At 34.5% G+C, this 18,513-nt stretch overlaps 2 protein-coding genes across 2 annotated transcripts in view; both read left to right on the top strand.

The window, feature by feature from the left end:
- LOC145732410 (mitogen-activated protein kinase ERK-A-like) overlaps nucleotides 1-3,932 on the top strand; it is a 6,032-nt gene extending 2,100 nt beyond the window's left edge. Inside the window, 1 exon segment of the mRNA XM_081984646.1 lies at nucleotides 3,909-3,932. Coding sequence (XP_081840772.1) covers nucleotides 3,909-3,932 — 24 coding nt within the window.
- LOC145733084 (lateral signaling target protein 2 homolog) lies at nucleotides 3,817-18,487 on the top strand. The gene is made up of 4 exons (XM_081985722.1): nucleotides 3,817-4,206; nucleotides 5,745-6,023; nucleotides 9,658-10,973; nucleotides 14,893-18,487. Exons 1-4 carry the CDS (start codon nucleotides 4,171-4,173, stop codon nucleotides 15,596-15,598), a joined length of 2,337 nt encoding a protein of 778 aa, XP_081841848.1. The 5' UTR covers nucleotides 3,817-4,170; the 3' UTR covers nucleotides 15,599-18,487.
- Nucleotides 18,488-18,513: the final 26 nt, after the last annotated feature.

Genomic DNA, 18,513 nt, shown 5'->3' with positions numbered 1-18,513 from the left:
CCCAATATTAGTGAAAAAAAAAACATAAATACAATTTCAACTGATAAAATATATAGCAAATTACTGTAGAAAATAAACAACAAAGAAAGTCACGTTAAGTCGATGAAAAGTCGATCTAATCCAATCCGAAAAGTGATGAACGTCCCGTAATCGCTTGTCCACCACCATTTAGCGTTTAATAAGTCAGTAAAGTTGTGTTTCCTTCGATCGTCTGTTTCAAGCTATCCCCTTAATTCCTTTCCAAAAACAAACTTTTAAAAGCCGCTACTTATTTTAGCTTCCCGGTTTATGAACATTTATTTACCAGGAACAAGACAGTGGCGCGCACTTAGTTTGATTTATAATCATCATGCAGGAAAAAAATTTAATAGGGAACTTTCGTAAGCAACAAAGTAATTTAAAACAGCCGGACAGAGAAAACGCTGCCCGATTGAAATTTAATTGATACTAACGAACTGGACCAGATGAGATTTTAATCCGGCATCACAAATAAAACGATAGAATCGAAATAACAAAGCCGAAATATTCAGTTTGCGTTGTTCGGCGTATTTTCCGGAAGCTATATTAGATTACATTTTAATCAGCAGCAACTGTACTGGTAAACGGGGGGTGCCGGGTTACCGGCCATTACTCAAACTTGACGTTAAATGGCTAATCCAATTGTTACCCCAACGATATGTGGTTATCGCTCGATCTAGTTGGTTTTGTGCGCTGCGCGGCGTCCTTTTCCACCCCCGACGCGCCGCCAACGACGACGTCGGCGTCGTCTCTTCAAAATCGTTGAAAAACTTTGATATTTTAATTTCCCCCCTCTTTTTACTTTTGTACGCTAATTGTCTATTCTTGACAGTTCTTGACAAGTTCACACTATGGAATTTTCATCGAGTCGACTGGAACGCAAGCTGAGATGAGATTTGACACGTGACTTTCGCCGACACTCGTATACAACCATCACGTGGTAAACAGTTCATCACACAGTAGAGTGTGACAGTAACGAATAAATTAAAGGTTTTTTTTTTAAACACACACAAAATCAATGGATAAGTAAAACTACTTTGTATAATAAAATGGACGACTACTAGAAATCCAAAATGTGTATTCCATATTCTACGCCCTTGCCGTTATCTCAGAAATATTTTAAGAATGTCGCACCTTCGAGTGTCCGCTCTATACGAATCCTTGTGTGCATCCCGTACATACCCCGAAGGCCATTTAAAGCCTTTTAACATTCCATCAGATAAAACAGATTAATATAAGTGAATCTGTGTGGTATCGTTGTGGCTTAATAGTATAGTAAACAGGGAAATAAAAGCTATATACAGTCGCAACTACCTAATAATTTAAATAACCATTCGGTTATTTGTTTATCGACTGTTTGATTTTTATGGTTTAATATGGTAGTAGGACAAGAATATAGATTTAGTAACTTAGCATTCCAGATATGCATATTGCTTTTGCACTTATAGTTTGTTAATTAATAGTTATTTAACCATCGAGTGTATTAATGAAAGCGATTGATAAATATAATCGAAATGGTTAAATATAAAAGACGCCACACGGCAAACCGAAATCACAGGCACCCTTGACAATGACAATGACAGTTAGTTCTGAATGGTGGATGCACCGCCTACTAGAAAGCCTAGAAGGTGCTTGTCAAAAATTCCAATATGGCAGTGACAGTTTGCGTTTGTTTGTATTGTGGAAATTGACTTTTTTGAGGATTAGATGAATTTTTACGGTTTAAAATCAAAACTTGAGGTAATTTTTGTTTGCTGCCTGTTCGTAAGTGTTTCAAGCAACATTGTAACAGCAATTCAGGAAAAAGCCCAACCGTGTCAGTTTTTTACTTAACAAAAAACCGGATCTAACTCAACAGTGGTGGAACACTTTGAAGTGGGATGATTTTTCTCCAACACTATACTCAATGGTAAGTACAAGTGCTTTCTAGTACAGTAAACTTATTAGGTACTTGTTACATACACAGGAATGTGAGTTACATTTTAAAGCATCCTTCATTATGAGAGCAACAAAAATAATTTTGCATGAATGTTCTTGGTAATAACATAAGAACCATTTACCAGTTTTGCTTACCTAGTTTCAAGGATTTACAAATTTTCTTGCATTGAACAGTGTTTAAACTTGTTTGTTGTGTTGTACTCTCCATGACAAATGTTCTAACCAATTTGTTTATTTATACATTAATGCGACTCGTTAATGAACGATTTTGCATTCGTTATCATCCAATAAAGTCACCTGACGTAACTGTCAACTATCCTAGCCTGCTCTATACTTATGCTAAATCCACGTGTGCGTTTTGTGATTGGTCAAAAAAGCAGCTTTCCGTTTCCTACAATACTGACAGTTGACAATTCTAATCAAGTGCAACCTAACCCCAAAAACATGTTTACCGAGACCTGCTTATTTGAAATGCATAATTCGCAGCCCCATTTCGCAGGTCCTCTGGTCCGCAGAGAATTAAACGCTTAATTGATCCCGAATGAGTAGGGCGGGAGCGAAACGCTGCTCTTTTCGAGTATTCACCCACGAGTATTTAGTTACAAAGCCTCTCCTGAGTCTGTCTGATCGATTCGACGAAAATCATTTATGCACCGTATCCTAGCCTCTCGCCTTTCGAGGTTTCAATAATCGAGCTTTTCAATTAACTAGAGTTTAGTTAACTCCCATGCAGTTCTATCATATTAATTTGGTAAAGTTTACTGGTAAAAGTAGCTTCATGAAAATCAACAAAAGACAACGGAAATAGTAAAAGCTTTTGGCAAACCTTATTGAGGATAATTTTGGGCTCCGCTATTCCGCAAATACATATAAGCTACAATTTGTCACATCCGGTAAAAAAAAAACAATAAAACTCCATCAATTGCAAGCTGTTATTAGCCACACCCCATCGTTCCCACCAAATTTTTCTAAGAATTGAATTGTGGGACATTTTTACCAACTTTTTTTAAAATTAATAAATTAAAAGTACGATTGTTACTATATTAGGTCTGTTCGCACAAGCAATTTCCAACTGAAAATCGGACTTTTATTGGTTGAATGCTCACGTGACATTGACATTTTAAGGGTAATGGCCAATAGCTGAACAGACCTACTAAATTAGGGTAAAAAACAACAACAGTACAATCAGCGTTTCTAGAACCGTTTGTATATGGCATTTACAGGGTATTTTAGCGGTGGGCACTTACTTTTAGTTATCTGCTGATTGTCGTGGTCTTTATTTATGTTCGTTAAACGCAGTAGAGACTAAAAGGGGTTATATTTTGTCTTTTTTATTTGTTTTGTCTGGCGACATAAGGCAGTTGTCACGCGATAACGATTGAACAAAGGAATTACTCATCCCGGTAGCCGCATTTTTTCACTTCAAACCTTAACCGCGTCATTTTTTAGAGATTTATTTCCGGCGGCACACGAACAGACTGTTTGAGCCCGCAATGTTTCAATTAATACAACAGAAAATAAATTTAAACTAAAAAAATGTCTTCAATGCATTAAACATGGACAGGTTGTTTGTCCTCCAGGATATTGGCTGACGTCACCAGTTACATCTTGTTAAATTGTTAATAAGCATTTTGATATAGTTGAGAAATACAGTTTTAAAAATACGCGGTTAACAGAACGCGATAAATGCTTCCCTCTATTCAAAACACTACAACTTTCACATTTATTTAGACAAATTGAGTACAGCGCCACCTATATTGCGAATCCCTAAGTAGAAACTTTAATTGCAGTTTCCTGTAGTTTCAAAATCAATAACGTCAAGACTGTCATTAAACGTCATCCTGACAATGTGATCTCTTGGAAAAAAATTATAAATAACATAGCTGTCAAAATCGAAGTGTTCCTGGGTTAGTGCGTGTCTACTATTAGCAAGTTTTTTGTAATTTTTTTAGTTTTCCATCGAAAAATTGTCTTGAACTGTTTGTGCCGTTAATTATCCATACACGCTCTAGGAATTTGCAGCTGTTGAAATCCATGATCGTGTCGAAACAAGCTGTGTATATTAGGTCAAGAAGAACTAGGGTACTCACTCATAAGTCATAATTGGTGCTTTTATGGTGGAAAATTTCAAATTTGCACAGATTATCCTACGATCGGAGCAAATAATGGTTAAACAATTTAGCTGATAGTCGGGACCAATTTGTTTTGAACTAAATGGAGTCCATTCGCAAGTGGTTCTACAAACCAAAGGTAAATAAAGCCAATGTTTTCCCCCATTTTACAGAAGGGTTGTATTTTTTGTTCTTTTACTTGTTATCATTCTAGAAATGTACCCGCTATTATTTCCACACCTTCTAGAACCATAAAAGTAGATCACAAATTAGTAACAAAAGTTTCACTTTCTATCTTGCAATGATGACATTTCATTATAATAATATTGCTTATTTTTCCTTGTTCTATAGTTGCAATTAGCACTTTGCATTTGAAATTTTAAATCCATGTTAGTAAACAATTTAAATTGGAGATACTTATCAGTAGTAAAAGCTGTAGTCACTTTCACTATGGTGTTTATACTTTTACTACCATTACCTGATTCAGTACCATACAAAAGTGTGTAGCATACTTTTTGGTTCTTAACCTAAGTAAATTGGAAATTTTTGTTATTTAGCTTTTTGAAGAAAATTCACAATTATGTCAATTTATTTATCGAGCAAAAACAAAAGATGTCACTTTTCCTACACCAAAACAATGATTCTGTGTCATTATGGATATTCAGTCAGTAATTATTATATCAATTTCTTCAGGTTCAGCTATTTACTTAAGTGGGTAAGCTTATCATTACTGGTTGGATTTCATGCTATTTAATTTCCATATGTCATTTGATTAGATGTTTCAAGGTTAAATCGTATCTTGAGTATGTGATTTTCTCTAGTTCTGATTGTTAAACAAAAATAGAAAATCTTGGGTACCCACAAATTGGAAAGTTTCTATGTGTTTGTTATTAGCGATATGTCTCTGATTTTCCATAAGAGATAATGTTATTTTAGAATACTTAACTGTTAATCAGAGTTTAAAACATTATCATTAACCAATATGTGAAATAACAAACCAAATACAATTTTTAATGATTCACTGTGAAGCAAATCTCATATAAAATGGGTGTAATTTTTTATTTTTTATAAATTGGTTACACTATTTACCTACCATTTTAAATTCCCTGATAAATGTATTGGTTAGATACCAGCTTAATTTGTTTAAGGATTAAATGCAGGTAGCAATTACTATAAACTAGAAGTTTCAAGTATATACACCCTTTTGCAATAATTTGGTGGGATTTTCAGGTTTCCAAAACTTTTTTTTAATAATAGTCTTACTACAACATCACAGAAACAGTAATCTAAAATTGTAGGAAAACATAAATTCTTGGGTTTTCTACAGTAACAAATTAAATCTTGATACCCTTCAGTAAATTATCTACAAGTAAGTAATTGATTAGGTCTTCCAAGGTTAATCTGAGACATTGACGATTTAACGCATAATTGATCAGTTCAACAAACAAAATCCATTGCCAATAAAACCACGTGTCGCCATGTTTTTTTTTGTGACAAAACATTTGCAAATACGCCATTTGCCTTATTAGGTGTTGCCTGTTTTCTCTAGTGGACAAAGCAAATAACATAATTTGCATTACACCATTAGTTAACTGAGATGCTTAAACCGGTATTCATTTTAAAAATAAGTGTTATTTAAACTGGTTTAGGATAGATGAATCTCATGAACAATTTCAGAGGGACGACAAGTCGTTGCTAGCGCAATTTTTCTACGCGGATGAGGACCTTAACGTGGTGGCTAACGAATTGGACAGTTTTGACGGAAGAAAGGACCCCGAAAGATGCACCACCTTGGTAAACCAGCTGCGACAGGCTCAAGACAAAGTTCTAACGATTACCAATGCCATAATGGATAACTTGATTGGCGACGAGAGAGCTAATAGGGATTTTAGGGTCAAATTCCCTGAGGATGTCTTACAGGACAATTTGGCTGGCCAATTATGGTTTGGTGCCGAGGTATGTGTTAGGGCATTTTTTTTTATTTTGATAAAACCAACATACAGTTCATTAATACACAAGTTTAAGGCTTCTTATACTTTATTAACAAATAAACTGTAAAAATCATTCATTTCTTCAAGTTTTTCACTTTAACCAGCAACAATTATCATGGAAAAAGTTTGGTTTTTATATTGATTATTATGAGTAATATTAATTACGTTTTACTGATAAGTAAAGTAAGCATTATAACATTAACAATCGTCAACACATTAGTCATTTATCACTTTTCATAACAAACCTGTTAAATGTTTGATGCAATGTTAAACCAAAGAATAGCTATTTAACAAGAAGGGACAGCCCCCATAATTCCTTTCATGTTGGGAAGATGTTTTTGGCTGACCTGGGTTTGCCTTTGGTGGGAATTATGTTGCCAGTGGTCTCTTATCTTATTTCATTTTGAAATTAAAATTGCCAATCCAATTATCAGAGTCAAATATAAACTAATTTCTTATAATCAATGTAGTGTGTAACACAGTCAATTGTCTTGTAACTTTGTTAGGAAGAGTCTTTCTAATTTGCTTTCTCTTTTCAACTGTCTCTTTTTTGGTTAAACTTGGTTCTGCCAAGTTATTATACAGGGTGATTCCAAAGTTGGGGCTTTTCTTTCACCTGCGAATAGGGCTTCAAAAAACAAGGTTCAAGGTTAAATAAAATTTTTTTCGAAATGTGAACAATAACGAAGATACAGGGTGTCAAAGTTTTACTGAAAAAACGAAAATAAAAAATAATTTTAACTGACAGGTTATTTCATATCAACACACATTAACAAATTTTTTTTTTAATTTTCTAACTTGTGTCACTTTCTGTGAGTTTGCAGCGTTGTTGCTAAGTTTGAAGCATTGTGAAGCTGTAATTTGCACTCCAATCTAGATTTTTTATATATCATTAGAAAGAGGATGAAAAATGTTACAAAATGACGGTTGAGCGAATTTTCAAACTTTTTCAGTTTTTGAGAAATTTCAATTCGAAAATTGTGTCACTTTTTGTGAGTTTGTAGCGTTGTTGCCAGGTTTGAAGCCTTGTGAAGCTGTAATTTGCACTCCAATCTAGATTTTTTATATATCATTAGAAAGAGGATGAAAAATGTTACAAAATGACGGTTGAGCGAATTTTCTAACTTTTTCAGTTTTTGAGAAATTTCAATTCGAAAATTGTGTCACTTTTTGTGAGTTTGCAGCGTTGTTGCTAAGTTTGAAGCATTGTGAAGCTGTAATTTGCACTCCAATCTAGATTTTTTATATATCATTAGAAAGAGGATGAAAAATTTTACAAAATGACGGTTGAGCGAATTTTCTAACTTTTTTAGTTTTTGAAAAATTTCAATTCGAAAATTGTGTCACTTTTTGTGAGTTTACAGCGTTGTTGCCAGGTTTGAAGCCTTGTGAAGCTGTAATTTGCACTCCAATCTAGATTTTTTATATATCATTAGAAAGAGGATGAAAAATGTTACAAAATGACGGTTGAGCGAATTTTCTAACTTTTTTAGTTTTTGAGAAATTTCAATTAGAAAATTGTGTCACTTTTTGTGAGTTTGCAGCGTTGTTGCCAGGTTTGAAGCCTTGTGAAGCTGTAATTTGCACTCCAATCTAGATTTTTTTTATATATCATTAGAAAGAGGATGAAAAATGTTACAAAATGTCGGTTAAGCGAATTTTCTAACTTTTTTAGTTTTTGAGAAATTTCAATTCGAAAATTGTGTCACTTTCTGTGAGTTTTCAGTGTTGTTGCCAGGTTTGAAGCATTGTGAAGCTGTAATTTGTACTCCAATCTAGATTTTTTATATATCATTCGAAAGAGGATGAAAAATGTTACAAAATGACGGTTGAGCGAATTTTCTAACTTTTTTAGTTTTTGAGAAATTTCAATTCGAAAATTGTGTCACTTTTTGTGAATTTGCAGCGTTGTTGTTAATTTTGAAGCATTGTGAAGCTGTAATTTGCACTCCAATCTAAATTTTTTATATATCATTAGAAAGAGGATGAAAAATGTTACAAAATGACGGTTGAGCGAATTTTCTAACTTTTTCAGTTTTTGAGAAATTTCAATTCGAAAATTGTGTCACTTTTTGTGAGTTTGCAGCGTTGTTGCTAAGTTTGAAGCATTGTGAAGCTGTAATTTGCACTCCAATCTAGATTTTTTATATATCATTAGAAAGAGGATGAAAAATTTTACAAAATGACGGTTGAGCGAATTTTCTAACTTTTTTAGTTTTTGAAAAATTTCAATTCGAAAATTGTGTCACTTTTTGTGAGTTTACAGCGTTGTTGCCAGGTTTGAAGCCTTGTGAAGCTGTAATTTGCACTCCAATCTAGATTTTTTATATATCATTAGAAAGAGGATGAAAAATGTTACAAAATGACGGTTGAGCGAATTTTCTAACTTTTTTAGTTTTTGAGAAATTTCAATTAGAAAATTGTGTCACTTTTTGTGAGTTTGCAGCGTTGTTGCCAGGTTTGAAGCCTTGTGAAGCTGTAATTTGCACTCCAATCTAGATTTTTTTTATATATCATTAGAAAGAGGATGAAAAATGTTACAAAATGTCGGTTAAGCGAATTTTCTAACTTTTTTAGTTTTTGAGAAATTTCAATTCGAAAATTGTGTCACTTTCTGTGAGTTTTCAGTGTTGTTGCCAGGTTTGAAGCATTGTGAAGCTGTAATTTGCACTCCAATCTAGATTTTTTATATATCATTCGAAAGAGGATGAAAAATGTTACAAAATGACGGTTGAGCGAATTTTCTAACTTTTTTAGTTTTTGAGAAATTTCAATTCGAAAATTGTGTCACTTTTTGTGAATTTGCAGCGTTGTTGTTAATTTTGAAGCATTGTGAAGCTGTAATTTGCACTCCAATCTAAATTTTTTATATATCATTAGAAAGAGGATGAAAAATGTTACAAAATGACGGTTGAGCGAATTTTCTAACTTTTTCAGTTTTTGAGAAATTTCAATTCGAAAATTGTGTCACTTTTTGTGAATTTGCAGCGTTGTTGCTAATTTTGAAGCATTGTGAAGCTGTAATTTGCACTCCAATCTAGATTTTTTTTATATACAGTGTGACCCATTTAGAATGGAAACACCCCTATAAAATTTTAGGTTATTAATCGATTTCAATGATTTTTTTTTTTAAATAATTAGGAATGAAATGTCTATTACGGGAGAAAATTTTAAATATTTATTTCAGTTTTCAGGTCATATTACGATACTTTTTCTTGATAGAAAATGGAGAATTTTTATTAGCGATTTTTTTATTGAAAAAATTACTACGCCACTGGATCTATAGTGCTTTCAAATAGCTGTGACCAAAATTTTTTTTTTTTTTTTTTTAGAAATTAATCAATTAATAATTAATAATAAACAAGTAAATAGTAACACCATTTCTATGGCAACAGTTGATGCAGGGTGTTCTTTTGTGACCGTTAGCTTAGAGGATTTTTGAATTTTAATTTGTCATAACTTTGTTATTAATGAATGGATTTTCATGAAATTTTTCAACTTTTCAACTGTCTCTTCTTCTTCGGTTAAACTTTCTTCAGCCAATTTAATTAAGATACGAAAAAATTGATTTACTATAAGCTAAATAGAAAGTTTTTCAGTGTTTGGCGGCTGGATCTTCAATAATGAATCGCGAAGCCGAAAGTACAGCGATGCGTCCATTGGCCAAAGCAGTGACAAAAAGCTTGGAAAACGTTCGTAACCTTTTACGGGACGCTTGTTTAAGAAACAACACACCTAACGGTCCTATTAAACTCGACAGTAACGATCTGGTCACCGAAATGTTGTTGGAAAGCCTAAAAATATTCGATAAACTGTTTGCGCAATTTGAATTGGCTTACGTGAGCGCCATGGTACCGGTAAAAAGTACCCAGGAGTACGAGTTGCAGGAGTTGATAGGTGTTTTATTTTCTGAGACGTTGCAAAGGGCGCTAAAAATGAAACTTTTAAAACAGGATATGGTGGATGACTGTGATCCGGCTTTAATGTTTACTATACCCCGATTGGCTATTGTGAGCGGGCTTTTAGTGTTCCCGAATGGACCTTTGTGCATTGACAAACCGGTCGAGAAAATGAGTGAAATGTTTAGACCGTTCAGGACTTTGTTGCATAAAATCCGCGAATTATTGTGGATTTTAAATAAACGTGAATTGTTTATGCTGGAGAAGCTTCTTTGTGATAACGAGCAAATTGACGACGTCAAGTCGGTCAGTGACGTAGATTTTGATTTTAACAAGGACGAATTTTTCGAGGAGTTTTATAGCGGATTTCCATTTTGTCACGAACGACTTTTTCACAGCGACGGTACTGATACACCTCCATCCGAGGAGAATTCCCAACGAAACCTGATGCTGAACGAAACCGACATCACCTTAGAAGTACCGTCTACATCGGGGTACTTGATACCAAAAAACGTGGTTCGAAACACTATTATAGCATCATCTGCATCGCCTAATCCTAGAAGAAACTCCGTCTCGGCTGAATCTCCACCTGAACAGGATTCGCTCGAAGTAATTTCGGCTGCAGCGGCCACTTTATCGTCAATTCTCAACATGAGCGAAAATTCCGCTCATAAACCGGGACAAGATCTAGAATCGCCTGACGATTCCGGTATTTGCACTGAAACCACTAGTCTCGATCGATCGCCCAGTTTCGAAACTACCGACTGTACTAATTGTGAAAAATGCGAAAGCAGACGGAAAAACGGTCCTTGCAACAGCACCTCTAAACCCTTTCCGGAAACTGTCGCGCGACTTAGGAAGAAAACCGCTGGAAACCGATCCAGTAAAGAGTATTCCAGTTCAAGCAGTTCCGAAACCTCTTCCTTTAATAGCAATTATCCGGATGACGAGGAGATTGCTTATGCTTTACAGGCGGCCGAAATTGCTAATAGAGAAGAACTCCGATCTAAGTACAGGTAATTATGATTTGTTAGTTGGTTTTATCTGACTAAATTTAGGGATTACTTTATGCATTCAAATTCTGTAAAACTATGCCAATTTTCGGATGTTTTTACTCACATTCAGTGTTATCATGAGGCATTTTAAATTATTGTCAAGTTTAGTCAACTCGTTTGTCTACAGGGTGATTCACGGTGATTAGAAGTATCTAGAGAACAACTCAATGTTTTTCGGGGGTAATATCCCTAGTGCATTTAATTTTTCCGGAAAAATTCGGAATAACGAGTTTCTAAGTAATTTATTTTAACAAACTTTGACAGTTTTGACATTAGTGACAGATGTCACGTAGTTGTTGGAAGTTAATTTAGTTAGGCAGTCACGTGACCTTTGTCAAAAAAACTATCATAAATAACAGAAAAACGTCTTGTTTCAAAAACTGTGTTCTAGCAAATTCTAGGCAATTTTTGACAGTTTTGACATTAGTGACAGATGTCACGTAGTTTTTGGAAGTTAATTTAGTTAGGCAGTCACGTGACCCTTGACAAAAAACTATCATAAATCTGAAAAACATGTTTTGTTTCGAAAACTGTAAGAACATTTTTCTAAACCTTGATTTTTGCTTTTGAGCAGACAGTCAGGAACAAAATTGCTTGTCAAACCCACTTGGAGTGAAAAAATTAGTGTTCTAAGCACATTTTTGGAATCCTCATTAAATTTCCAATCCAATAACCTCAAAAAACACTACAAAAATTGGTACAGTCAGAGAGAAAAGAGGTGTCAAAGTTTGAACTGCCAGAAACACAGTTTGAAAGGACCAAATTGCTTGTCAAACCCACTTGGAGTGAGAAAATGGCTGTTTTAAGCACATTTTTGGAATCCTCATTAAATTTCCAATCCAATAACCTCAAAAAACACTAAAAAAAATGGTACAGTCAGAGAAAAAAGAGGTGTCAAAGTTTGAACTGCCAGAAACACAGTTTGAAAAGACCAAATTGCTTGTCAAACCCACTTGGAGTGAGAAAATGACTGTTTTAAGCACATTTTTGGAATCCTCATTAAATTTCCAATCCAATAACCTCAAAAAACACTACAAAAATTGGTACAGTCAGAGAGAAAAGCGGTGTCAAAGTTTGAACTGCCCGAAAAACAGTTGGAAAGGACCAAATTGCTTGTCAAACCCACTTGGAGTGAGAAAATGACTGTTTTAAGCACATTTTTGGAATCCTCATTAAATTTCCAATCCAATAACCTCAAAAAACACTACAAAATTTGGTACAGTCAGAGAGAAAAGAGGTGTCAAAGTTTGAATTGCCAGAAACACAGTTTGAAAAGACCAAATTGCTTGTCAAACCCACTTGGAGTGAGAAAATGACTGTTTTAAGCACATTTTTGGAATCCTCATTAAATTTCCAATCCAATAACCTCAAAAAACACTACAAAAATTGGTACAGTCAGAGAGAAAAGAGGTGTCAAAGTTTGAACTGCCAGAAACACAGTTTGAAAAGACCAAATTGCTTGTCAAACCCACTTGGAGTAAGAAAATGACTGTTTTAAGCACATTTTTGGAATCCTCATTAAATTTCCAATCCAATAACCTCAAAAAACACTACAAAAATTGGTACAGTCAGAGAGAAAAGCGGTGTCAAAGTTTGAATTGCCAGAAACACAGTTTGATAAGACCAAATTGCTTGTCAAACCCACTTGGAGTGAGAAAATGACTGTTTTAAGCACATTTTTGGAATCCTCATTAAATTTCCAATCCAATAACCTCAAAAAACACTGCAAAAAATGGTACAGTCAGAGAGAAAAGAGGTGTCAAAGTTTGAACTGCCAGAAACACAGTTTGAAAGGACCAAATTGCTTGTCAAACCCACTTGGAGTGAGAAAATGACTGTTTTAAGCACATTTTTGGAATCCTCATTAAATTTCCAATCGAATAACCTCAAAAAACACTACAAAAATTGGTACAGTCAGAGAGAAAAGCGGTGTCAAAGTTTGAATTGCCAGAAACACAGTTTGATAAGACCAAATTGCTTGTCAAACCCACTTGGAGTGAGAAAATGACTGTTTTAAGCACATTTTTGGAATCCTCATTAAATTTCCAATCCAATAACCTCAAAAAACACTGCAAAAAATGGTACAGTCAGAGAGAAAAGAGGTGTCAAAGTTTGAACTGCCAGAAACACAGTTTGAAAGGACCAAATTGCTTGTCAAACCCACTTGGAGTGAGAAAATGACTGTTTTAAGCACATTTTTGGAATCCTCATTAAATTTCCAATCGAATAACCTCAAAAAACACTACAAAAATTGGTACAGTCAGAGAGAAAAGAGGTGTCAAAGTTTGAACTGCCAGAAACACAGTTTGAAAGGACCAAATTGCTTGTCAAACCCACTTGGAGTGAGAAAATGGCTGTTTTAAGCACATTTTTGGAATCCTCATTAAATTTCCAATCCAATAACCTCAAAAAACACTACAAAAATTGGTACAGTCAGAGAGAAAAGTGGTGTCAAAGTTTGAACTGCCAGAAACACAGTTTGAAAGGACCAAATTGCTTGTCAAACCTACTTGGAGTGAGAAAATGACTATTTCAAGCACATTTTTGGAATCCTCATTAAATTTCCAATCCAATAACCTCAAAAAACACTACAAAAATTGGTACAGTCAGAGAGAAAAGAGGTGTCAAAGTTTGAATTGCCAGAAACACAGTTTGAAAAGACCAAATTGCTTGTCAAACCCACTTGGAGTGAGAAAATGACTGTTTTAAGCACATTTTTGGAATCCTCATTAAATTTCCAATCCAATAACCTCAAAAAACACTACAAAATTTGGTACAGTCAGTCTCGTCTTCGACTCGGATGATTTTTATAACCACTCTCGCTCATGCTATTTGTTAAAACAAATTACTTAGAAACGAGTATTCCAATTTTTCCATAGGAACATTTTTTTCATAGGAATTTTTCCATCCTAACGAAGGGTAAACCACTGAGTAAAATGTTGTGCACTAATTCCTAATACGAGCCGCAGCAAAACGACGAGTAAAATCATTAAGGTCGATTTTCGCTTGCACTAAGTGGCCAGCATAACGCAAAACCCATTAGGATAGTGGCGGTGATTCAGGCAAATTTGACCCTTACGAAAATTGTCTGTAAAAACAGTTTTTCGCGAAATTTCTAAGCGCAGGTCATGTAACCCTGTTTTCCTAATTTTTCAGGGTCAAATTAGCCCTTAACCAGTCAAAAAGTGCTTCTGTTGCATCCTCTGTTACTAAACAGTAGATAGCACGCGTATTCGTAACTCTTTGTATATACTTTTATATGTCGATGGACAGCCAATGAAATAACTTTTCTATTGACGTATAAAAGTTGATTGGTTAGTGGTACCGTTTGGCCGCTAGAGGGCGTAAGCTTTAACCAATTTTTTTGGTGTATTCTTTTGTTTAATTCTCAAAAACTCTCTTAATTGCACTGTTTTTGGTAGAGTTTTACAGGTCAATGTATAGCCAATGAAATGAGCGTTCTATTGACGTATAAAAGTTGATTGGTTAGTGGTCTATTCAACTTGTAATATAACTTGACACGAAAAAATGTCAATCCCTAATTTACTTTCTAATTAGATATTAACAGTTTTTTTAGTCAACAATGAAAGCTGTTGTTCTTTCTGCATAATTTAAACTCAGATTTATCAAAACTGGTTGAATAAAACTTTGTTAACTGCTGATTATAGGAATTTTGGTAAAACTCATAACTGATCCATCAAGAGATAGATTTCTTAAACTTACGTGATTTTTCAAAATTCCATCTTGGTAACTTTAACCTTGTGGAAAAAGGTAGACCGTTTCAAAACATTTGGAATACCCTGTACAAAGACTCTTTTTACGTATTATTTTAATTTAAATTGTTATAATCGTCTGAAAGAATTTTCAAATCGTTTTTCAGATCTAGTGAAGACTTGATTCACCGATTGTTTGTGTGTATAGCCGGAGTGGCCGATCAACTGCAAACGAATTTCGCTTGCGATCTTCGCAATATCCTAAAATCAGTGTTCCTGATCAATGCGTCCGATACAACTGAAACGCCGCCCAAATCTTTGGAAACTCGATCGCTGGACACGTCGATCGAATATCATCCAACTGAGGACGAAGTGATTGAAAACAACGAATTCTCCGTCGATCCAAATATTTTAGCCCAAGAGGCGTTGTTCGACACCAACGTTTATTTCCACTTGGACACCGAAGTTTGTCCAGAGACTGAGTATACGAATCATCCACGGGGAGAAGACAATTTGTCCTCCCTAGGATCCGATATAAACTGGTTCACGTCGATTCAGTCTGACGTAGCCAACTTGGAAGCGAGTAGAGCACCATCGGAACAGGATATACCGGAAATGGAGTCGGATGATTGTCCGGAAGTACCTCAGGCGCCTCCGGTTTGGATTCCGGACATTCAAGCACCGAAATGCATGAGTTGCGGATCAAATTTCTCGGTTATTAAACGACGGCATCACTGTAGAAATTGCGGAAAGGTATTTTGCGCCAGGTGTTCTAGTAATAGTGTTCCATTGCCGAAATACGGGCTTGTTAAGCCCGTTAGGGTATGTAATAAGTGTTTTATGTACAATTTGACACCGTTTACTATACACTAAGGAGATTCTTGAAACATTTCCTATTTTATTTCATTGAATGACGTTGACTGAGTGAATTTTATTGAGTTTTTTACTGTAAGTTCAAGTCTTTTTGAAAGATTTAGTTTTAATTTTGATTTTATAGGTTGTACGCAATATACAAATAGTATTTATTTACAATCCTTTACGGTAAATTGGTTTGTGTTTCTAAAAGTGTGGAAAATGGATTTAATTGGTTTTACAAGTGGAGATGAATAATTGGTTTTTATTACGAAATTCCTCAAGTTTGGGAAGAAGAGGACGTGTAAAACCTCCTAAAAAGTGTTTTTTTTTTGCAAAACTTGACTTTATCACTCACATTTTCTCCGATCTCTGTTTATAGTAAATAATAATAAAACATTAAGCCGTTTTGTGTTCAAAGAGCTCACTACGTAAATCACCAGATCGTATAATAGCATTTATAGAGTGAGTTGATTTGGCGGAATGCTTCTAAATCCACAAATTTATGCCCGGAGTGAACGATGATAATTTACAAATCTTGACACACTGACTACGTTTATATCGTAGACTGTTAATCCGATCGACAAAGCGGATTGATGTAAGGATTATTCAGTCGAGTTTATTTATTATTCAGTCGTTTCCTTACATTTGATAATTTTGGATTATTGAATGCGTTTAAAAGATCCGTTAGGATCGAAAAAAGATGGCTATTCAAGTAAAAAGAGATATGGGAACGTATTCGTAATTGTAACTTTAGTTGCACGTCATAACACAGGTGATTCTATTGCCAAACAAACTTACTAGACAATAACATTGCATAGTAACGGAAATTTAAATTACGCGCCTTAAAATATGTTGGCAGTAGTGCGCTGTTGTTACCGAGTCCGCATTCGTTTTCAATCCCCATGGAGCGAGCAGAGCGTTGTTGACGTCACAATGACGTAATTTGACAGTAGGTCGATTTACGGTTTTCGCAAATTACGTCATCGTGACGTCAAAAAAGCTTTGCGAGCTCCATGGAGCGTGAAAACGAATGCGGCCCGAGCTATTCCGATCACCGATTATCTCACCCGATCGTTATACGTCTCGAAGTGTCAAAGTTTCATGTAAATATCAGCGTTTTTGAAATTTGTTGTGCTTTGTGATCCTATTTTACGTTCCTGTGGTCATTAAACGGTTTACTTGTGGACAAACAACATTCCAACAACGTACCACGTAGCTCCAAACAACTTTATTAGATTTATGTGCGAAGCTGACATCTATAGTTTGATCTAAAAATGTGTGCAGTACTATAAAGCTAAGTATTACCATTTACTAGCATGAGTAAGCTTATTCAACCGGTAAAAAACATTGAATTGTTAAGCCCCTACCTGAAAATCTACGCAAATAAACATGTCTCCATTATTACTCGAAAGTTTATCCACAAATGCCGAGTAAAACACATCAGATCAACTCAGGGTCTCCTAAACTAAGCTCCCCCACTAAGTTTAATTAAAACTGTAAAAACTATTCTGTAAATGCAATTCAAAATGTAAGCAAACACGGTTCTGACATTAGATGTCACATTTGAAAGTAAAAATCAATATTCTTCAATTTTGGTTCGTTTTTTATAACATTGACAGCCTTGATGACGTGCAACTAAAGTTATAATAATCAGGGTATTTTTATATAGGCTGCATTCGTTTTCAGGCGGATTCAATTTGCTCGATATAAAAGTAGTCTTGATATGTCTCACAAAAATACCAAAATTGTGTCAAAGAAACCAATTATTGCCAGCAATCCATCTGTCTTTTTGATTGGATAAGAATTATTATAATTTATTATCAATGGAAACCCTTTTTTGGTTGTCAACATAGATATTATTAATTGATCTTCTTGATCGCGACTAGATGTTCTAAAGTAGCTTATTAGATTATAAAAATATTTTTCCCGCCTTAGCTGAGATGGTTGCTCAAGCATTTTCCTCCCTTATTGTTATGCGGATTAATTTCGTATGTAGAATATGAGTTGTAAAAATGTAATTTTGTGTAGATTTCAAAAGACTATTTTTATAAACAGTTGCATTTTTTCTTTAATATGGTAAAATATTATAAATACCTTTGCCTTAAAACATTGTATACCGTTATAGTAATTTAGCTGATAAGCTGATAAATTGTCTAATATGACAAAAATATACATATTATTGTAATAACTTCAAATAGCACTGAAGTCATAGAATTTAATAATAAATTTATTGTAACGATACAAAGTTTTATTTTCATTTTGTATTACAAATAGTTTAAATGTATGCTAAAGTAAAAATAGTCAAGTTTTAAGGTGTGGTAAATCCAAAACCGACCATAGGAAAACCGCGTAACGGACAGAGAAACGTACATTATTGCATGCGCGGGACTAAGATAGAAAACGAAAAAAATATCAAGTAGGCCATATTTTCAGCGCGCTGTTGCCAAACGCCAAGTTATTTTGTCGACCGTATTTGAGTGATACTTGGCGTTCGGCAACAGCGCGCTGAAAATATGGCCTACTTGATATTTTTTCGTTTTCTGTCTTTCTCTCGCACATGCAATTACCTACGTTTCTCTGTCCGTTACGCGGTTTTCCTATGATCGGTTTTGGATTTACCACACCTGTATACTTATGGCCCATAAGTGTTGTATTTGCATAAATCACAGGTTTGTTTGGTCAAAAAAAGCTTTTTTTTATCAATCTGTAGTGTAGACTTACCGTTAAGGTTGTGTTTTACTTTTTAAATTTCCTTACCTAACATGTATGCTTTTATAGTTAATATTAGTCTATTAATAAGTTTTTTTGTTGTTGATTATACCCAAGTATTTTGTGATAAAATGTATATTTTAGTTTATAGTGGTTCATGGGATTGTCATATCCGAATAAACGTACTTTTTACATAAATCCTAGCGGTCATTTATGTACTACTG

This window comes from Ips typographus, linkage group LG8, assembly GCF_016097725.1.
Source record: "Ips typographus isolate SLU linkage group LG8, UJ_Ityp_2.0, whole genome shotgun sequence".
Lineage (NCBI taxonomy): Eukaryota > Metazoa > Arthropoda > Insecta > Coleoptera > Curculionidae > Ips > Ips typographus.
The sequence above is the reverse complement of the archived record's forward strand: the minus strand, read 5'-3'. Positions and strand labels throughout refer to the sequence as shown.